The sequence below is a fragment of the Anopheles funestus genome, chromosome 2RL, assembly GCF_943734845.2.
Source record: "Anopheles funestus chromosome 2RL, idAnoFuneDA-416_04, whole genome shotgun sequence".
NCBI classification, from domain to species: domain Eukaryota; kingdom Metazoa; phylum Arthropoda; class Insecta; order Diptera; family Culicidae; genus Anopheles; species Anopheles funestus.
In genome coordinates this window covers 51,232,385-51,256,044 of record NC_064598.1, presented here as the reverse complement: position 1 = coordinate 51,256,044, position 23,660 = coordinate 51,232,385, and the positions used below count along the sequence as shown (strand labels likewise).

The 23,660-nt window shown below is 41.1% G+C and overlaps 1 protein-coding gene across 1 annotated transcript; it reads right to left on the bottom strand.

The window, feature by feature from the left end:
• Positions 1-2,793: 2,793 nt before the first annotated feature.
• LOC125761674 (uncharacterized) lies at positions 2,794-5,512 on the bottom strand. Its single transcript, XM_049423028.1, has one exon. It carries the CDS (start codon positions 5,392-5,394, stop codon positions 3,997-3,999), a length of 1,398 nt encoding a protein of 465 aa, XP_049278985.1. The 5' UTR covers positions 5,395-5,512; the 3' UTR covers positions 2,794-3,996.
• Positions 5,513-23,660: the final 18,148 nt, after the last annotated feature.

Sequence of the window (23,660 nt, the reverse complement as noted above, 5' to 3'; positions counted from 1 at the left end):
CGGGATTTGGTGGTAAGCCTTGTGCAGGTCAACCTTTGAAAAGATGGTCTTGCCCTGCAAATTCATCGTAAAATCTTGGAGAAAAGGTAAAGGATAACGGTCTGGTACAGTCTTCGCGTTGAGGGCTCTGTAGTCGCCGCAAGGTCGCCACGTTCCATCTGCTTTTCTAGTCATGCGTAAGGGGCTGGCCCAGCTACTGTTGGAAGGCCGACAAACTCCCATCTTTACCAACGACTCAAATTCAGCACGAGCGGCTGCGTATTTTTCGGGGGACAATCTACGAGGACGAGCGTAGATCGGATGTCCTGATGTTTCAATGCGATGTGTTATGTCGGATTGCAGTTGGGTACCAGGGGTGGTAGGCGAGGTTAACCCAGGGAATTCCTTTAATAAGGAAGCTATCGGTGACGTTGAATCGCAAACCTTTACGGTTGGTTCCTCTGGATTACAGTTTGTGACACCGGGCGTACGAAGGTTAGTGAAGGCGTCTACCAGGCATCTACTGCGAAGGTCGACTAGCAGATGAAAATATTCGAGAAAATCGGCCCCGATAATGGCCGTGCCCACGTCGGCGATCACAAAATTCCACAGGAAATTTCGTCGCAAACCCAGGTCTAAAGTCCGAAGCGACTCACCGTATACCGCGATTGGCGTCCTGTTAGCGGCGAAAAGCTTCATGGACGACGGTTTATGGACAGCACCACTATGCTCTCGTGGAATTACGGAGACGTCGGCGCCAGTATCTATCAAAAATGGTTGGGTCGTTTTGCGGTCTACTATGACGAGGCGATGGGTTGTCGATGATATAGAGTGGACTGGTTGTTGCCGAACATCTCCCGCGAGCTGTCACGCAGACGTCGAAGATGCGTTGTTACGATGCTGACGGCTAACAAATGAGCAAGGTGCTCGGCAGTTACGTGCCTGTTGACCGTAACGCTGGTGATAGTAGCACAAGTCGTTAGCGACGATACTGGTGGACTGGTTAGGCTGTGCGCGGGATCGTGATCGCGTTCGGTTGCGCCCTGTATTTAACTGATTCAGGACGGCGTCTAAACGCTGCGTCAATTCAGCTACTTGTTTCGTGAGGCGGTCCACCTCTCCCTTTCGAACCTCTGACACCTGTTGATATGTTCCCGTCCGGTGGTACAAATTGAACGAATCCAGGACAGAATCGGCCACCTTTACCTTGTCTTCCACGTCTGGCGAAGCGGCGATTACCGCGGATTGAATGTATGGCGGCAAACGTCCTATCCAGAGATCGACCAAGCTAGAGTCCGTCATCGCCCCGTTTGCTGTGCGTCGCATTTCGGCTAACAATTGGGACGGTTTCCGGTCGCCAAGGTTCATATCGGACAACAATCGGTGCAAACGGCTACGCTGAGACTCCTCGAAATGTTGAATAATTGACCTTTTCGCGGCTTCGTAGCGGTCAGTGTTAGGCACGTTATCGAGAAGATGGCGCAGCTGAGGTAGGATTCGCGTCGGGATTTGTGTTTTTAGAATATTGAACCGCTTGACGTGGTGGCTCGGCGCAATATTCCATGCGTCAAACCAATTTTCCAACGCGTAGAAAAAGGTATGGATGTCGGTTGTGTCCAATTCGGGTGGTCTGAGGCGCATGTTGTTAACGATCTCCACTTGAAATTCCGGCGGGTCGGTAGAGGAATCGCGCGAGAAAGGTGGTTCGATTGTTAGTGGGCCAGGGGCTGTCATTCCGGTATCAGTGGCTATCGACGCGGCGGGGTTTACCACTGTAACCCCAGGATTCGGCGGACTATGCATCATCCTCGTTGGTTAGTAGTAAGAAAAAGGATGGATCTTACCTTAAATGTGTGATGAAGGCGTTTTTGTAGCGATGGCGGTTACACGAGCGGAAGATGGCGGCGTCTTAGGTCGTTAGCCTCGTCCGGGGACTTCAGCACTGGTCCGGCTGCGATGGCTGTTGCACGAGGGGAAGATGGCGGCGACACGTGGGGAAAATGATGGCGGATTCCTGTCCTCGGCTACGGCGATGATAGTGCGCACGTTAGGTGAAAATGCGTATCACGGGACACGGTATGCTTGTCGGTAACGTGGGAATATCGTGCTGATCGCAGCAGAAAAAGGAACGACGTTCTGCTTTGGGTTTGACGGCCCTGTCGGCACGCCACTCGATGTCGATACGCGTGTGTGTATCTGTGTCGTTCACTTGCCACGGCGCGGAGTGCGTAGCGTGCGGCGAGTGCGTACACGTTCTCTAAGCACTCGTCGGCGTTACGCGTGGTATACACTACTGCACTTTTTTTAGCGTCCGTAATCGAAGGCGTTGTCGAAAAGTTCACACGACACACGGGCACTCGCGACGGACGTTACTACGCATGCAATTCACGGACGCGATGCACTTAGATCGTTTCTCGGCACTGGGTAGCGGGGGCATGTGAACACTCGTTCGAACGCTGGACTGTATGCGGGCGCGTAGAGTTTTTTTTTGCACCTTACACCCATGCACTAAGGCGTATTTCACACTCTGAGGATTCGGGGTCACCAGTTTTAGTGTTTAGAACAAGCGTTTATTCCTAACCTATTTTGTTACCTCAGGGCAACACGCGGTGCGATGTGGTACGAACGTGGTAGCGTGGTAGCGTGGCAAGAAAACGAGAGAGCACGCCAAAGCTTTTATACGCGCAGTGCACGTGCACCCCCTAGCTGTCCTTTTCTATCTTTTTCATGCCGTCCCTATCTCCTAATCCCCAAGGATCGTAATCCTGCTACCTATATTTTGCGCCAGGTGGCGTCCTGGTCGCTACAGTACCTACTACGGGCTCCACAAATTCCTGCGATCCAGAAGGCTCCAGCAACACACGAAATGCACGATATATCGCACACTGATTCGTCCGGTAGTCCTCTACGGGTACGAGTCCTGGACTCTGCTAACGGAGGATGCCAATGCACTCGCTATTTTCGAACGGCGGGTGCTAAGGACTATCTTTGGCGGTGTGTGCGAGCAGGGCGTGTGGAGAAGGGGAATGAACCACGAGCTAGCTGAGCTTTTTGGCGGTGCAGATATCCTGACGGTTGTCAAAACCGGAAGGATACGATGGCTGGGGCACGTGATGAGGATGCCGGACTCATGCTCCACCAGGAAGGTTCTCATTCGGCACGAGACGTAGAGGAGCATTAGCTTCAAGTCAAAAAGGTACTCAAAAAGAATTAATGTACTTTTTTCGTTTGATCCTGGAGAAAAACACATAGTAAACAAACATAACCTTATTGTAAAACATTATGAAGGAAGTTAACCTACATAACTACCTGTAAAAAATTGCCAAGGAAATTGAATTGGTTAGTATAAAGAAAGCTAGCAAGATGGTAAGATAATTAACAATCTGGGATATTTTTCCTACATATAGTGTTGGGATATATTGAGTTTATTGAATCGATTGTAATGAATATAGATTGAATTACAGCGCCGCAATTGTCCGAAGGAACTTATGTCCCTCGGACGTTATTACGAATCATGATCTTTTAAAGATCATAATTAAAGAATAAACTTTTAAAGGATTATTTCAGGGTTACTAGGGAGAAGATGGAGTGCAGAACACGTCGGACACAATTCCGTTTTTAAATCCTTTGTTAATAACAAATCAAGCGGAGGATTAGTACGGAGAAGATCAATTGTAGTGTGCAACGGTCAAATATCCGTTCTAGGATCCTATTAAAATTCCAAAACAAAAACAAAGATGAAGTGTCTCCGAGTGCAAAAGATGATTTATTGTATAATTGTGATTCAGTAGTTTTTTTCACAAAATATTAGTGCGTTTGTGGAAATGTGATAAACGAACAATTTTTCGCGTATAGATGCTCTAGCTCTTGATCCTCGTTGGCTGTACGAAATATCGTCTCGTTTGTAACAGAATTTTAATCTTAATGTAATTTTAATCTCCAACATGCATTTCAACTTCTACTACTGCTCAATACAACCTCGATCATGTTGTTCGAATTATTTTCCTTTGAAACGTTTTAACAACTCCTCAATCGTCTTCCCACGATCACTTCAATCACAAAAACGGCCGTCGCAAATGTCCACAGCACAGAGAAAAACATGATCAAGGGCTTTAGTTTGTCTGCGTGTATGAAGTTTTCCATTGAATTGCTATGCGTTTTTAACTTTAATTCGTTTACGTGAGTACGATAACAGTTCAACATCTTTTGATGCCAGTGCATGGGCAATCCAGCTTCAAACACCCGGTGCTGGTATTTCAGGAATGGCTGTCGAATGGCTATTTTAGGTTGGAACGTAAAAAATGGTAACATTTCAAACAAAGTTTCGTCGAGTATCTTATAAGGAGTACCTTCAACATCGTTTAACATCATTTCAATGTTTAACGCATTTATATTGTCTGCAATAGTTGATCCTTCAAACACAAGTGAATCACCATCGTAGGTCGCTAACATTCCCTTCAGTTTGTTCATGTGTGTAGTGTTGAAATGTTTGTGATAGACGGTAATGTTGCGTTGACGTAACTGTTCAATAGATAATGCGCTAGGTTCCCGAGGAGTTTCGGTGATGTATGAAATGAGTTTAGCTTCGTACGCACATTTAAACAGGAAAATCATCACAACAAAGGCACTGGCTGTTATTTTTTCGGTACGTCCTGTAAATCGTAACTGACGCTTTTCGAACCCAAACAGCGCTAGACCGACAATGCTGTTCGTGAACAATGTCGGTATGATGATCTCTAGCAGCTGGAAACCGGAACATATTGCAATTAATATCCACCAAACGGGTTGTTGGAAAGGATGCAGCAAAATTTCCCATATCGTTAGTAGGCGCCCCTTCGGTGTGGCTATAGCAATTTTCTCCATCTTTATACAGTCAACAGCGAATCTGTTGTATTGTTGGAAAAAGAATCGATTGATTAATAAATCCTTATCGGCATAGCGCGAGAAACACGTGACCGGCAATTCGCTTTTGATACATTGCATTTCTTCCACATAAAACTCCAAATTGAAGGTATCTGCAAACAATTTGAACAGCGATAAATCTTCTCCTAGTATATTTTTACATCGTGTTTTAGTATAGATGTCCTTCATGTACGCTGCCAATAGATGTCTGGTTTGTAAAGTTTGCAATCGATCGAAGAACAACACATTGTAGCTCGGAAAGTTGGTGTATTTTAAAATGCGCAAAGGTCCATAATGAAAGGCATACACTGCGTCCAGGTTGGTGGCGATCAGTATCACATTCCACAAGCTCATCGTCGCAAAATAGTGTCCAATTTGATTTGGCTGTGTTGCGTTGCTGTTACCCTCGAAAAGCACAATCGTCTTACATTCGAATGGAATGTTTGCTACCCATTGGTGGATGTTGTAGTCGTCGTGTGCCATTGTTTTGTTTCCTAACAAAATAAATGCCATGTTGGGTACCGGCAAGGTGAACTGATATTTGCTTCGGTGATTCACTTGCAACAGGCTAATGTAGTTTGCATTAATGCGGCAAGCTAATTCACTTTGTATGGTTGAAAATGTTGCGTTATCAGCAAATTGGAGTAGCCAACAGTTAAAGACACCTACGTGAAGCTTTTCCTGCTCGTATTGTGCAAGACGATTTACGTACTCAACAACATCTTCTTGTCGACCGGCGTTAGTTTCATTCAAAAGAACAAGGTATAGAATCAACTTAAGAATAAAAGTACTAGCCGACATGTTGAATTGTGTTCTAAAATGGAACTGAACTAGGAAAGCTTCCATGAATATACTTTTTATAGTTGAGCTAAATGCAACGCTGCTTTTTTTAATATAATGGACTATCAATAATAATCTAGAAACTGCAGGGTTTTCGAGTGCAGTTGTGACTGTTTGAACTTGTTTTCGAAAGAATATTTCATGCTGGTGTGAAGTAGATTGAAATTCTTCTTATATTCTGGATTTTTTTCCAAACAAATTTTATGGTTTTAAAATTTCTTTTTCTACTATCACATTCTTCATGAAAGTTAATTGGTACAGTTTTTAGTTTGTAAATGCTCGAAAAACGATGAAAAAAGGAATCCATATCTCCTTTTACACATTTCCACAAAATTTTAATAGAATTCAGAGATAAGATTAATTTTTATCTGAAAACCCCTGTATAGTGCAATTATATTTATAAAAGTACAAGTACATAATCATTTAAATAATGCTTTCTTTTAATCGAGCCGTTGAACTTTTAATTAAATTGAAAGCTTTGTTCAGGTAGTCTCTCTAATAATTACGGTAAAATGACTCTCAATTATAAAGATGACATTTCCGTTTCCTTATCACTAGACATTAAAAAGTATTTGCATTTTTTGTGTGTTGCTTTTTTCATTACAGAATAATTTCGAGACAAAAAAGTAGCATAAGTTGTTTGAAATAAATGTTATTAGCGATATGTTTTCAAATATGCTCAGAACATCATATGTTTTTGTCTAATGGATAACCTTACTAGTTTGCCATCATATTAATTGATAAGAAAGTTATGATTGAACTCCATTACCATTGGAAAACAATGTGTTTGTTACTTAGACAAATCAGCTAACATAACTTATTACTTGTTTTGGTTGGTTTCACTCAACCACCAGAAGCACAAAATTCATATCAGTACATTGCAATTCGGAAAACTAGACTACTTAACGGAACCTATTCTCTTTTTTGTTTTATCTGCGATCCCTTTTTAAGGGTCATTAGAATACAAAATCCCCAAGGCAAGTTGTTCGCCGTGGGTTTGCGTTGCACGTGAGTTACTGATGGGTGGAAATTTAATTACATGAGTAAATTTCTACAAACCACAGGCACAACAACAGCGCCCGTCCTTTCGATTCGTCAATGTTTGAGACATGTTGGGCGGAAAACATAACAGATTGACAGGCTTTTCGCTCGCCATTGCTCAGTATTTCTTTCTTTATTTTCTTTATAACCCGGATAAAATAATGGATGAAACTCAAGAAATTCACAAGGATATGGGAAGGATAAAAGGGCATCATCTTGTTGGATTCAATTAAGTGGTTCGCTCGCCAAGAATGGGTAAGTCTAAGCTGGTACGATTGTTTTAACCTTTCTTTTTTTTGCTGTGCACATACCTTTTGCGCGTCAATTTTCACCGTTCCCAAAAGGGGGAGAGGGGCTAAGGATGGGATCAGTTTTCGCAGTTTTTCACCCAAAAGCCTTCGAGCGGTTCGGTGAAAACCAAATCCCGTACACGATTTTGCGTGAGTAGTACGAAAACAACGCACCGGAACAAGCGGACATCAAGGCAAGTAGAAGCCGAAAGCCCATTGGAACACTCAACGACAACGAAGGCAGCAAAGGAATGGCAAAGAAGCACACGGGTAAAAGAGAAAGAAACGCATAAAACAAAACTGGGCAAAGCTTAAAAAAATACAATCAGCTAAAACGCTACGGCAAATTCCAATCCCGGCTGGAAGTGCTTTAATTTGGTGTTATTTTTGCCTGAGTTTCGTATCCATTGAAAAGCCAACACCCGGGCCAAGGGGTGGGATGGGGTTTTGTGTTTTCGGTCATTCTGCAATGTTAATGTCTTTTGATGAAAACAGGCATGAAAAGAAAAATAGCAAAGCAACGATAAAAGCCAAAACCGAAGGAAGTGAAGAGCGAAATGAGGGGATTGTGAAATTTTCTAATGCTCTTTGGCATCAATTTAATTTAGTAAAAATGAAAACAATGGCATTTTGATTGAGTTCTAATGGAGCAAAGGATATGTTCGGGTTGGGTGTTCTGCACAGGAAAGCATTTTATGTAGCGGCTCTTCATGATGATAGGGATTTGCGTTGGTTTTCATTGTTCGTGCAAACGATCAAACTAGTTTTGTTTAAAAAAATATATGCAAATTCGTTCTTAATTTGCCTGCCAAATTCGATGCCAGATTATTTCTTACTAGTTCGTTGTATTTTAATATTACTTTCTTCTGTTATATTATTTGCTATATATTTTATGTGTTTTACTTTTCCATTTCGAAAACAATTTACAATTGTTCTAACCAACAAAAACATCACTATTGATAAAAATACATGCAATAAATTTTACAGTAAATGTTTCAGAATGCATTTCACTAAATTATACTATAATGTGATAATTGAACACCATAAATCAGAAGTAAATTACATGCCATCGCAACGCCCTTGATGCCCTAGTTAGTCATACTGATTGCGATGTACTTCGGCGTAGATGACACAAAATGACCATGTTATAGGAACCATTTCATTCGTTTATGTTTTAACACATCAGAATACCATCAGCAGCCGCCGTTTCGGCTGCACACGTGTTGCCTGAAATGTGGCCGCATCAGCATCCCTTTCATATGGAGCATTCTGTGATAGCGTGTCTGTGTTTTTTTTTTGCTCTTGTGTCCAATATGTCTCCTAGCAAAGCATATGTCTTCGTACAGTCGTCCTTTTGGGCAAATCGAGTCCAACCAAAAAAAGGTGATGAAAAACTGAAACCGGTTCGCCAGTTCATTATTGGGCATGTGGTTTCCATCTGAACCATTGCATACGTTGCCCTCCGTAAGAGTATGCTTCGATCAGGCCACCTGAAAAGCCATGCCTGAGCGCCGGATGAAACATACGCAAGAAAGCACGCGTATAACGCTACATACACGCGTACGGTTTTCGCATGCTTCAGAAAGCAAAGCTCATTCGTTTTCCCTTATTACCCGCCATTATTCGCTTACATCTTTCGCGCTTCCCACTGTTCCTCTACGTCCTTGACTTGCCCCGTACGAGGGAGTCGTCGTCAGTTCGGTCTCGTTCTGCGGAAAATAAATGGCATTATAAGTATGTAATTTAAAATGAAATAAAGTTTCATTCCCGGCCCTTCGCCAAACTCACCGCTCCAAGTTTAAAAAAAGAAAGTTGAAAGAAAGTAAAAGAGAGGTCGAGAGATAAAAAGAGACCGAGAGGTTATTTTTTGTGCTTTGCTTTTCAACAACTCAGCCTCCGAACGCCAAAAGTCGTGCCTGGTAGAGTCATGGCCCTGCCTCGAAAGTCACCGAAAGCCTCGAAAAAATTGAAGTTGAAACTGTACCCAAGTCGTATGAAGACCGCAGCGATCCACCGCGCTTCTTGCACCTAATTTTCTTCACGACTCTGATGAAGTTATTTCTCAACGCAAACGTTGCCCGTTGCTTGGGCTTTGCTCATTTTTGCCACAGTTTTGTTCAGAACTGTGGAAGGAATGAAGTGCACATAACTACCACTCACTGGAAAACCGGTGCTGAAAGTTGTTAAAACACATTCCAACTCGTTCGAAACACAAATGAAGAAGTGTGTAGTACGGGCCTCGTTACTGTTATTGTTTTGTTAGGGCTGCCACTTGAACAGTACAGCACAAATCATTTGCATGCTGCCACGCATCGAATGCTAAATGCTGCAGCAAATTGTTTCTTCCTTCAGGCGCATGTGTAAATAACAGGGCTAAAACGAAACTAAAGGCAGGATTTTTGAGCATAAAAATTCCAGGAAATATCCACCACGGGCCGATTCGTTTGTGTATGACAAACTTGTTTACAAAACATCATCCAGCTTATGTTGTTTGAAAATAGGTTTAAAAAAAATCAAACGAATCGTTGCCAATGCTTGATGGAATTGAAATCTTGTTTACATTCTTAGCGTACAAGTCATTTCACCTTTAGCTAATCCCCGATAGCACGCCCACGATCTGTCCTTCCCTTCCCTCCTAACAGAACCCAGTATTAATCAGCATACCGACGAGATTTCGGCATAATCCTGCCAACACAAAGCCCAAACCAACACGGAAAGATCAAGCGTACGACTTTCAGGCAGGTTGAGTGGCAAGCGTGAAGCAACACCACGTAACTGAATCTCCATGTCATTAAGTTCAACCGTGCCCTAAAACAACCCTGTCCGCCGAATGTTTCTTGTGCTGGATGAGTTACCATGTGGCGGGGGTGCGTGTAAGTGTATCTGTAAGAATCGGGGATGGAGTGACCCGAACCTCGAACGTCTCGATGTGTGAGGGATGTGTGAGGAAGAGCAAAATTCAAATGCATTGAAACGCCAACCCACGGACCCAGGATGGTAAGTGGGGATGGAGCGGGAGAGTTGAGTTCAAAACCAAGCATAATTTATGTAAATAGCACGAGATTAGTTGAAGACTTTTGATGGCGTAAGGATCTGTTGGCTGTGGACGTGCGTCTCGTCGGTCGGTCAAATTGCTGTCAGAACGAAATGGAGGAATACTGCCTCAGGTATTCATCCTGCGTTTTTGGCGTAGGAGGAACGTTTAGAGGATATTACGCACCTTTGATATACGTCGCCCTTTCGGCCAACGTTACATCCGGGTGCTTCACCTTGGCTTGGCAGAAGAAACCATCGTAATTTTTCACCTTACCGACTTTAAATCCACTTCGGGTGAAATGGTGCTGAAGTATCAAATCCCGCACACGTACGACGCGTCGTACGCCGTAGAACCATTGTACAGGGTGGGACACATCCCGGGCAAGTCGAGTGGCTACTTCGGGTTTGGGTCGTGATACGATGGTTGGGATTTAAATTTAAATTTTTCGCCTGATTTACGACACTGTGGCGAGTGGCTCAAGTTGCACGGAATTCTGGGTATGAAACTTTTCCTATTTTCCATTTGTGCATGGTGTGATCAGTAAAGACACATACACACACACATTAGCATTCGGATGCCGGCAAATGGAGAAGGATATTGGATCTGAAGAAATCGAGCTCGGTCGGTGGTTTACGTCAAGTCAACGGGCTTGGGATCGGACGGTTTCCAAGGATGCATCACTATCCGATGCATTATTACTGGCTTTTACGAGTATTATTGACATTCGGGCATTTGATGGATGAATAGCACAGACGTTTCTGGTTCCGGTTCTGGCTCGATTTCGTACGAAACGAAATCGCTACGAATGGGAACGAATGAGCTGGATCTTAGCGTAATCTCCATCCATTTTGGCGGGTTGTCTTCCATTGGCACTGGTGGTGGATTTCTGCTAACGATCCTTCACACACACCATACCATATACCCGGTAGCATCGATTAGGGGCTGATTTACGATCAGAAGATAATGTGTTTTTTTCTCTCTCTCCCTTTCTTTTGTGTTCTTTCGATGGGTTGCAACATTCACACCGAAATGCTAGACATTGCGGCGAAATGTTTCTAAACTAGACGAGTCGCATATTCTTTTTTTTTCTCTCTCTCTCTCTCTCTCTGTCTAAAGTGTGCTAACTGCTCGTTACGAATTCTGTAGATGTGCAATGTGTGAATTTCAATTTAATCGAAAATCGGGAAGATTTATTTCGACACCAAAAATCGAACCACTGCCAATCCGTTTGATGTTTTCGAACCGTTCGTCTTTCAAACGGTGGCATTTAATCGTTCGGATATATTCTTACTATTCTTGACGCCAGACTTGACCTGATCTACTCGCGCTTATGCTGCAAAGCTGGATTTGATGTTATTAGATACACGATCATAAGTATGTAGATATTTTAGAATAATTATTTTATTTACTTCTTGATTAAAAAAATTGATGAAAAAAATAATAGAAAAATAAGACAAAATTAGAGATTAGAGAGCTTGAATTAGAGAGCTGTTTAGTATGACCAGATGTGTATGTTTTAACTAATGAAGAACAATTTGTAATATATAGAATAGTATAAATATTTAATTGAGCGTGAACAAGAGATGCTTTCTTTTTTACTAGTTAACAGTTCATCCAGGTCAAAACAAAACGCTGTTTGTTGTAACTGACTTACGTTTGTCCGAAAAGAATGGCCAAAAAAATAGAGCAACAGATAGTTTTCAATCTGACCACGACTAATATTGACTGATTCACTCCATTTCGTTTTGAAGTGTTTTTTCACCAGCACTTGGAGCACGATTTCGAACATGAAGGATGTTGACAGTGCAAACCAGCAGCAGATGGAAAGCTTTGAGGGAAAGTTAGCTCAACCTTACTCACTATTCGCACGGTTCGACGCTTTGCGAAAAACTTCACGCAAGCACAACCACGAACCAAAGCGCGTACGAGTCTGATGTGCTTTAATTACTTGTGAAAAGTAATTAAGATAAATACGGCTGCACCTGAAGCGTCCTCTAGTTACCATCTTCACTTCATCGGGTGAAAATTTTCGTGTGCGACTGGTGCGAAGGTGTAAAGGACAACTGGTACCAGTCACTAGAAAGTACCCGCACCGTGTCATACTTTCGAGTGTCTTCTCCATTAACGAACAACTGCCATTCGGTTGCGGGGACTCTGAACCTTGCCGGTAAAGCTAGCAAACCGAAAAAGGGTACTTAGTGTTGTCAAACAGTTTTAAAAACTTTCTCCTTTCACCGTTTGACGTGTGGCGGGTGGCGTGTGTTGATATGAGTTGGTGGTTTGGTTGGTTTGCCAATTAAAATGAGTAGCCACTCGCCTATCGGGAGGGTGTTCTTTACATTGTGCGTGCTGTTTGGAGCAATTAGCGTGTTCGCATCAAAAAAAGGGAACTGGAAAGCGGCATTGAACACGTTGCTGGATGCCTCTTCATTAGCATCGATTTGTGTTTATTTTTGATACAGTCCGATTTGCAAACAGCCCACGGGTTTCATATTGCACCAGGATCGTATTTAGTGAGCAGTCGGTTAAAACAACATAAGCATACATTCAGCGATCGGTACGCATCGATTGTGTTGGAATGGTTTCATTTGAACCGCATCCAGCCGGGCTGTTGTTTTGCAGAACAGTTGAGACGCAGTTTTACGTATGTAAATGTATCCACTTATTAGCGAACTCTATTCATCGATCGCACACATTGATTAGATGCATCGCTGGTCCCACATGATTTGATACAGCGTATTGTGCGGTAGTGCAGCTGATGCCCACCGAATGCACTGAATGTTTACCCACGGTTTGTAGTTAAAACAGATAATTTATGCTGTTCATTAAATTAAACTTTTGTCCACCTTCTCCATCCCAACCTCGTCCGTGCACAGCACGCATACGGATATGTGCCACTCAATTCCGTTTCGCATGGTGCAAATCGACCGCTCAAATACGTTTGCGATCGTTTTTGGGTACCGAATTCCCAGAAAATGGAAGCGGAAACACAATGCTCCCGAATGAATGGTTCTTCGTTCTCGGTAAAATGGCTCCCTGTGTTAGCAAATTTGACACCGCTTCCGGGCTGCAATGTGTGTTTTGATGCGAATGTACTGTTTTTCTTTCGTTACGCACACCATCAGCCCAAGTACTGATTCGACTGATTCAGTTTCCGATGCACCCGGGGAAGGCAAACAATGCCAACATGTGGCACCGAAAAACTGGCTCACAAAACAATGGTGCAGACGCACACGGTCGGTCGGAAATGAAATAGTTCCGCGCTCCATGGGATCGATTTGTTGAAACTGATTGTAGCGTTCGTTGCATGATCCATAGAGGTTTGGCTTGGATGGAGGGCCAAACTCATAAATTAATGCAACTCGTAAAGGAATAATTTCATTTGATCCTTTGTAATTTTGAATTTATATTTTCAAACCATTTTTATTCTGGTCTCGCGAATATTTTGAACCATATTTTGTCTTTTGTAGTGCGAAAGTCTTTTGTACTTTTTCTGAGTGCTGTTTTATACAGGGGTCATGTTGTGTCAAGGTATAAAGGTGAGTCAAGGTTCGTTACTATTTGGTTAATGTACTTTAGTTAGATTTTGATTTAAAACAATTGTCGTAACGGTGTATGTGATAACGGAGACTTTGTCCAAAACTGACAAGGACCTATTAGCTATGATTGAAATTAAGCTGTGCGATTGTAGTGCCCAATAACAGGCGAATGTCAGCCAGTAGGACCGTCTTTCCAGCCAGTAGGACCGACGTCCAACGTCTTTTTAAAATGAATAAAAAAAAGATTATAAGGCCCGTTTGAGTTGGAGACATTCCCCTATTTTCAATCATATTCTTGAATTCATTGGATTCAATATTGCAATAAAAGAAGTTGTCAAGCGTTATTTGTAACAGGCATACTTCGTGGGACAATAGATACTCCAGAGATATTAGAGCGTATAAATTTAAATGTAAACAGGATTTTATTGAGACATAGACAATTTAAATACCTGGATTTCAGAAATACGCAATATGTCCAGAGTATTTACCATTTTATTCGAACACTTTAATTTCAATGGAAACTTAGCAAAATTTAGGGAGAGATTACACTTTGTTAAATAAATACTAAATACTAAATATGCTAAAATAATGAGTTCCATGATTTATTTCAAGAACTCACTATGACGCAACACATTAAACTCACCAAAACGTCATTAAGATGATCACGACATAAAAAACGACTTCGTAACCCAATATACCACTAGAACTTTTCTGAAACCACTCCAGAGATCTCTAAAAATTAATTGATTTCATGTTTAGTTCGATATTGCCAATATTAACAAGATCTTTGGTTAATATTTATTGTGAACGAATTATGGAATACATTATGGCTTGAACTTCCGCTCAGTGCTCCAGTGTATATGTATGCAATAAATTTCTTTTCTGCACCCATAGATATTAACGATAGTGACAGAGAAGTAGCTCTTGAGAATGTGATCCTTGTAACTGTTCGATCACCAGGTAAGTACCACCACGATTCTCACTTCATTTGTGATTTGGATTTAAAACTCGAAGAAAACATGACAGCATATGGTATTTAATTTAAGAAATAACCAAAAACTGAAGCACAATTAATGCGATCTTTGCCAGATTGTTAGGTTAAGAAGTGCATAAGAAGTGAATCGTAAAATCGATAACATGTCGTTCCTGCTACTTGAATTGCCTTATCGTCTTCATTATGTTTGTGAAAATCGATAAAAAAGCATTATTTTGGAACAGAGAGATAAAAAATCTGCATCTTGATAGTGTACTGTGTTAAGTTCATTTTATTATGAATTACTGTCAAACGGTCATAGTTACTTGATTTGACAGAATCCGGAAATCCATCAACCAGAAGTGATTCGCCGAATGCCATCCTAGATAGTTCTATACTAAAACCACTTCGCGATCTTTGTCTGCTGCTTTAGTCCTCTGATGTTAAGGTACGGCTATCGGATCGAAAGCAACCTCAATCTGATACGGTTCGGTTCGACCTGTAGTTACAAGTAGGTTTAGTCAGTGCTAAAATATCGCGAGGTGCGTAGAAAGCTTATGGCTCCCATCACTATTTCTTGTTGGTGCACTCATGAACTTAATCGATTTAGTTTTATTTGAATCTACCCCTCTTCCTTAATCCTATCCCTTTAAAAATCTGTACATTAATTTACACAATATTTCAGTTTTAATTTAAATATATCATAAAGAACATCACATAATTATAAGACTAAATTTGTTATGTTATTGCATTATTTTAGTATGTATTTTATTTAACACTGAGCTCTTTAAACTACAATACGTTTCTTAGCATATGATGCATGTTCATTAATCATACTAAATCGCAATAGCAATCCCGAGTGACCTTCCTTGCATGTCCACAAATCCCGAGCTTTTCCAATTCCTTCAAACCACAATGACTGACAGCTTTGCAACGAACTATGGTTACGGTTTTGGAATAATTTAATTGATCGTAATCAGTACAGCACGAGCCACCCGGAACTTTGATACAGCTCTTCATCTCCAACACACTCGGGTCAGCGATTCCCAAAGCCATGGCCCATCAATCTTCGCTTTGTGCGTCGATGTTTACGAGCTGCAAGTACGCTCAACCGATGTACTTTTATCAACTCGTCCATGTCCCGCGCACGAGTTCATTGCGGTTCTATCGGCACGGCGACTGTGCACTTTTGGGGTGGTTTGTGTGCGCTCTATTAGGAAGCAGAAGATCGCAAATAGGCATTCCCGGGTGGACGGGACCCGAAACAACCCTCCCGTCTGCACACCGCGTGTAAGCTCGATTCGTATTCGACGGTGTGATTTAGCGTAAATTTAATTAAATTATTCAAAACTGTTTACAAAAGGTACTCAACCCCTTCGCATTCTGTAGCAGCAGCAGCAGCAATGGCGTTTGTGCACGAACCTTTGGAACTGTTTTGCAACTTGCGCAAAGTGTCTATTGTGAAGAGTTTTGTACGTTGTGGCAGCAAGCGGTGGGTTGCTTTCATCGGGCGCTAACGCCATCCCTTACTGGCGTAATATTTCATTTAATTTTGCCAGAATACTCTTTCACTCTGCCATGTCCCTTTCACTGGGCTTTCTTTCTCGCTCCCGGTGATGACTAAAAGTACGAACTGAGGAATGGGGGTTTGCCATATCCTGCGGTTTGACATCCGATTTTGATGGGGCATGTGTGTGACATTTTATTATATCGATGATTGTAATGAAGTTTCTAATTAAGTTTTATTGATTTACGGCGCACGGACGCGGGAAGCGTAACGGTATGGTATTGCTGTTATCAAAGTTAGTACAATTTTAGCGATGCTCTTGATTGCAGCTAGTTCGCCGAGAAACATGCTTTAAAATGAAATTAGTCAACCATGGGTGTAGGGAGACACGACCGACGCTCCCATCACCGTGCAAATGTACAGCCGAGGCGCAACACCGTACGCACAAAACAAACAAGGTGGATAGGTGGATTGGTGTTTAATTTAATAGTGTCATAGATTAAAATAATTCATTACAACCGATACACACCTCCGGCACCTGCTGTAGAGGTCGCCGTTTTTGGGTTGCTGTTTGGTCGGTTTGTTTGGCTGATTGTCATTTGTTTGCTGAAAACTGTTGATTGCGGGATGACATCCGGTAGTCGTAGCAATTGAGCATTAAAACGTGAAACCAAAACAAAAAAATAGAATGATTTAAAATGTGCTGCATAAAAATAAACAATTCATTTTTTAAAAGCCATTGAAAAGTTGACAGGTATAGAAAGGATGGATTAAAGTGTTAACGTTTAGTGTTAAATTTGTTAACTTTTATACATTTAGAATAATTGCACGCCTAAAAGAGCGCATCTGAAATCTTTCAAAATTAGTTTATTGTCACTTTCTGTTTTTTTGCCGGGTTCATTCCATAACATCCTCTGCCATTATGTGCAATGGAGTGGTTAACCATGTTTCGTGAACGTGGGTATACAATCCTGAAATGTGGTTGTGTTAGTTCATCCTCTGTGATTTGTGCGTTTATAACGATGTCTTCCTTAATGGAAGCTCATTTGGTTCTACTAAAGAGTTTTGCGGAGTAGAAAGAAAAGAAAAAGAGAGAATGAGCAAGCACACAAAAAAAAACTCCAATCGACCAGCGTGCGGTTGGTCACTTGCGCCATTTCCCATACACTCGAACGCAACTCCCTTTGGAAACGTGAATTCCATTACCGGTGACAACGTTAACGCTGTGCAAGCAGTTTATCCGTCGGGTTGCTGCTGGCCCGAAGCACGCTCCTCGAAGACAGCTCGAGACAGGATGATAACGAACCAACTTTGCACCTTTTCGAACCATCCTTAGCTGGGTGCGGATTGAACCGAAAGGAAAGGGCAAACTTTGATGTGAAAATTAATTACATCATATCACGTATTTTTGAGGTATCAAGCCAGTAAGACGGCTCCAGGTACTACTACTGTACCAGTCGTGTTTCTACTTTCTTCGTCCAACAATCTCGGGCATCTTAATCATGTACCTTGATAGGTACATCTGCCTTTCCCCGGCCCGCCCGGATGCGTTCACACGGTCTGCATTAAGGCCAAAGTGGCAGACACAATTAAGAACCCGGTACGTTCTTCCTTAAGGGAGGACGACCGAAGAACCCGGGCTAGTAGGTCGATGTTATTCTTGTGTTCTTGTTGCCTGAACCCTGGACCCTGCAGCTGGACTTTGCGGATAAGGTTTAATTAGATTTTGAAGCTCATATCGTCATCATCACCATCGCAATCCGAGACACAGCCACGGCACCCCTTCCCCCACCTATGCAGCTGTACCTTGTGGATCGATGGGGAGCTAGCAAACGATAAAACAACATCTTTCAAATCGACGGTAACATAAGATGCACATAATCGTGTCGTTCTTTCATGCTGGGCGTTGCGCTTCGACGGCACCAACAGCTCACTCAATTTCGTTAGCACTCGCTAATAAACTTAGAGCGTCAAACGAAGCGTTAGATTAATGTTTTTAATTACAAGGCAATTAGACGGGTAATGCTCGGTACGGTCACAAACACACCACACCTGGGCAAGATGTGGTAGGTTATATTTAATTGGCTAGTACTGTTTATCCACTATCGCTATCGTGTCACTTGGAAGCGTGTTGCAATGCATCTCTTGCTAGTTAAAAGATCATTTGAACAAACAGCTACTGTTTGATGGTAAGTCGCTTTAATCCTCCCGATTTATGTTGGCAGTAAATAATAAATTAAAATAATTATTATTAATAAAAAAATGTATAAAAAAAAGAAAAATATTCAAACAACCACTACTGGAATTGTAAATGTGTCCCGCTTGTTAGCTATTCTGTACATTATGACACGCGTCAGCAAAACTTCAGCTTCATTTACATGATTAATTGCACCGAATATCTCACAATGGCAATGTGCTTAACTTCAAATCAATAATAAGACCACTTCTTAGAAGCCAGGTTACGGTCTACACGAAGAAACAACATTGCTACAAAACCAGTTTGTAACCATCATCTCGTCCGCAGCAAACGTAAAGTTGAGTATCGGCAAAGTTAGATGCTGTTGGTACCCACTTCCCTCAATTAATCATTGATAAGCGAATAAATCTGTTCGGACACACCCCTGAATATGCGTACGGAAGGGGAAAGTGCGGTGTGCGAGCCCATCGAACAAACAACTGACGTCCGGGAAAATCCGGGACAACCGATTTCGCAATCCGGGTACCTTTACGTACCGAACTGCCCTGGAAGATGGAACATGATTAATTTGCACCATTTTACGAAACGTTTGCCCAACAAAAACCGAACCAAAGCTTGGCACTCCAACTTGGCGGCCGGGTGTCAGTAGTAAAAGTTTACCGCAAGATTATCAGACTGTACCCCCTGTAAGTAAACGGAAGTGATCCGATCAGATCATTCACCATCGGCGAATGTTGTGGATGTGCCACGTGAATGAGTGTTCGGGATGAATCGCCCCAAAAACAGAGGGAAGATTGACTCGACGGAAAAGTTCGATAGCAAAGTGAGTGCTGTTATCCAACAAAAACAAAAAAAAAACAAACAAACAAAAACCACAACCACCACACTGCATCTGGGTTTTGTTTGCAGGCGACTTTGGCGACTACTACAAAAACAATACTGATGTGCGGTGTGGCGTAACAGGGATGAGCGTTGCGTCTCTGCGTCGACGATGCAATGCCCGGTCGACAATAAAGCATAAAAAGGCAAACAAAAAAGGAAAGGAAAGCTCATTAGTATTCCTTCGTTTGACAGTGCTGAAAAATTACTTCTTAGATTCAAAGCTCCCGATTGTCGGGTGAAAAAAACGGGGAACCTGGTGGCTTGTCAGTCGATTTCGAAACGTTTGACTTTTCACTATTCTCGCACCATGGATGGTTTCTTGTTAAAAAGGAAGCAGTGTGGTAGACATGAGCATCACGTTCAGGGAAAACTAAAGCGGAGATCAAACGCTAACGCAAACAATCATCATCAGAACAGTGGCTCAGTCAATGGGGGATAGTTCAGAGTTTTTTTCTGCCCCTTTACACATTCTTCGTCGTATTTTTTTCCGAGACAAAAATCCGACGTAAAGCTTTCGTCACTGTCCAACGTTCAGTGTAAGTTTGAATGTTCAAAGACCATCATCGTTCCAGTCACTTCCCAGTTCACACAATTCTACGGTACAGACGATGCGGTTCGTTTGTATTTTTATGCAAATTATTTGATTTATGAGCTTTTCATTAATCAAAAAATATCTACCAGAAACCCTTTCACGGTAACCATTGCCATCCCCGGGGTGGTAACTCTAGGAATTGATGATGATTTCTATGGATCGCATTTTTTAACACCACTTTTTAACACGCACACGGTAGCCTAAGACGGCATTGCAGTGGTGTAAAGGATAGACGAGATTGATTTAGCTATTGTTCGATTGAAGAAAAATGAATCCATTTCTCTTCTAGCGGTATCGCCTTATCTATTAAGCTTCGATGGCATAGCATCGAACTCTTTAATTCTTTAAATGCATTTTCGAGTTCGGAAAGAGAACACATACAATTACAGATCATTCTTCATTTTAATCGCAAAGGAAAAATCTAGTCGCACCAAAGACAGAATCGTTTGATTTGATTGCAGATCTTTGGAGGTTAACGAAGCAACTATCAAATTAATAGTAAAACTATTTGATGGTCCTTTTAAAAGGTCTTTACTTACGTGGGGCGGCCCGGTGGTGCATGTGATAAACGGCGCCAGTCCACACGGCCGGACCGGGTTCAAATCCCATCCGGACCGCCCCCCCGTAGCAAGGACTGACTATCCGGCTACGTGGTAAAAATAAGTCTAGTAAGCCAGAAATGGCCGGCGTGACCTGTAAGGTCGTTAAAGCCAAGAAGAGAGAGAGACTTACGTAGAAATGGTATATGATGGATTTGGATTAGCTTCGTCTTTGCCATAATCAAACTAAAACATTAGGTTATGTTAGAAATAAAATTCTTCTCTTTTATATCTACCTTTAGAACTACCTTTATAATTTCCTTAATTATCTAAATTAAACTTATTTTATCATTTTATTTATAAACTTACAAAGATTCCAAAACGGCTAAACTCTTGCCTTGAAATTACTATACTCAGTTTTACTGTAGGATTAATTAGAAATTCATTCATATCATATAGTAGTCGAATCCATCAATAAAAGAGCATTAAAACCAACAATCAATTCGTTTGCTTTTAGTTTTAACTCTCGTAAATTATTTTAGCAATACTTAATAGTTTACGGAGGTTTTTCTAAAGATTACAAAATTACACTTAAGCGGATATTATATTGTAAAAGCGTTGATGAGCAGCTTTAAAGAGGAGCGAATTTCTTGAAGCTCATATTTAACACCAGTTGAAGAGTTCTACAATCAATCAGCGCCTTACAATCAGCAAATGTTTTGTTTACAAATGTGAAGACCATAAAGACTTATCTCATATAAATATAAATTATATAAGTTTTTTGAACATCCTTGTTAAGGCTCAGACGCTCGATATCGATATGTGTTAGTCTAACTGATATTTTAATCAAGAGTTTTCACAAGAAAAATTAAAGAATTTGGAATTTTGGAAATCAACTACAAAACCAACCCTGGTTTATAGACAACTGACATTGATAAATCGTAGATATTATAAAATCTATGTAATAAACTTTAGTAGTAGAGTAGATTTGCGAGCCTTTCTATCATGAAATAATTTTAAAGGCTGGATATGGTTTTAACAGCGTTCTGTAGATGGGCCCTCCCAACTTGATTACAGCTGTATTTTGTATTATAAGATTGTTTAATAAAATATTAGGGTGGCCTGGTGCGGTAGTGGCGCTCGAGAATCGATATTAAATTTCATCCAAACCATTCCGTTGTACAAATGACTGGTTAACAACCTATGAAAAAATATAATTCAATGGAATTTCATTTTGGCATTTATTGTTAAGTTAATTAAACTTTAGTACATGTAGAAATGGTAGTAGACAATACCAACTACACTAGATGAAGAGTTTGTTGGTACTTGATTCGACTAATAACTCAATTTTGTTTCTGTCCATCTCCCACACAAGAATATCGCAAGGACCTTGCAAGCTGCACGAAAAACTTTCGAATCTTAAGGTGTACCTTGACTGTCTGCTTCCTACGTCTATAATGTCTCTGTCTAATATATTTTTTAAAATCCTGAACTCGGGTTGACTATCTCTTTGCCTCTCCGCTTAACGCGCGTTATTGTTTTCGTTTATTTGTAAACAATTTTCATTAACAAAGTGATACAGAATACATTGGAAATGTTTGAATTTACTTTTTCATATTCTACTCTTCGTTCTATTTTCATGATCCATTCGATGTCGTATCGTACTGCGGTTATTATTAACAAAATTGCTTTGCTAGAAACATTCAACGAAGAAAGAACCTTTTTACCTAATGAATCAATGAAGCATGATACAAATTTTTCTTCCATTTAGTTTTAGATATAGTTTGTTTAGATATAGTTTGTTTGGTTTGGCGGATTGCCTTAAAATTTAAGGATAAAAAAGTGGTTTTAGTAAAAAACTTTTAAATCTGCTCCTACAATATTGATGGTGGTGGTGTATGTGTTAACCCAGTAAGAAAACATGAAGGATTTTATCTTTAAGCATCGCTTAAATCGAAGTTCCTTAGCCGTATAGTTTCAGTAATTATACAGCGCAGCTTAACAGAATTTAGATTCTCTTATACGGCGATGTTTAGAGCCAAGTATAAGAGAAATCTGCTGTTTAAGCAGAAAGTAGAATTGGAGAAAAAGAAGTTTATTCCTCTTTTTCCCTCTCCTCTCTCTAATCTCTCTTCTCTCTTTTTATTTGATGAATCTGCACTCTTTCATATCAATTATGACTAACTGCGCCTTATCTCTTCATTTCAGTGTTATATTTTGAGAGACTAACAGATTTATAATATTGGAGGCTATCGAAAATTGAACTCTGTCTATCTAATTCAAATGTTAAACTCTAGATGGTCTAACGGTATGAGCTATAAAACTATGATGGAAGACCCTTGCTAAAGGACCAATAAGTGAAATGGACGGCTTGTTCAATCTGTTGATTGCTATTAGCTAGAACTCCAAGCATAACACAAGCTTAAAGGCGCTAACGGGATGCTCTGCAGTAGCGCACTAGCAACTGGATGCCGTTGGGTAGAACTCAAAGTATAATACAAGCTTTCAGATGCTAGAGTTAGAATCGGAGGAGAAGTTTTAGAGTGGGTAAGGATATATTCTGCTTGGAGGAGGTATTTTAGAGACAATAAGCCGCTGTTTCGCCACTAAAGCTGATTTTTTCTTACTGGGAAATGATGACAGTCTCACACGACAGGACTGGATATCAAATCCCATCCGGACCACCCCCCGTCCTTGACTGACTATCCGGCTATGTGGTAAAACAATTCTAGTAAGCCAGAAATGGCCGGCATAACCTTAACGGTCGTTATCCCAAGATAGAGAGAGAGAGAGAGAGAGAGAGAGAGAGAGAGAGAGAGAGAGAGAGAGATTGAGAGTTTCAATATCTATTAATTTTGTATGTATTTTGTGCAATTTTCATTTGAAAGTGTTATCTGAAAAATGAAGCTAGCATAAAATAAAAATCAGCGGTATAAGTTGTTTTTCGCTTTGAATTTCATCGTGAAATAATAACAAAATGCACGTTATCTTAACTTTAAAAATACACTTACCCACCTGCCACCACGTTAGAAAACAAAACTTTCGCAGCTGTGTTGTATTATTACAACACATGTACGTAAGCCGTTGGATAAGAATGTAATCGAGGTGCCATCTCGAGCGAGAATCGTGCTGCAAACCGACGAACAAACTATAATACCTAAAACTTACCATCGGATTGAACGGAAGGATAATATCGTAACGAGCTTACCTTTTGTACGGCAGTTTGAAGTGAGATTATATAGACATTATCTTTTCATCCGCTACGAGAAATGGTATTCTTTCAACGAATGGTACACCTCGGTATACACACGAGTAATGGGAAAATTTCAATCCAACCTCGGA

Excerpts from the sequence above, each read along its gene's own strand:
- LOC125761674 (XM_049423028.1), bottom strand. The coding sequence starts at position 5,394 with ATGGCATTTATTTTGTTAGGAAACAAAACAATGGCACACGACGACTAC.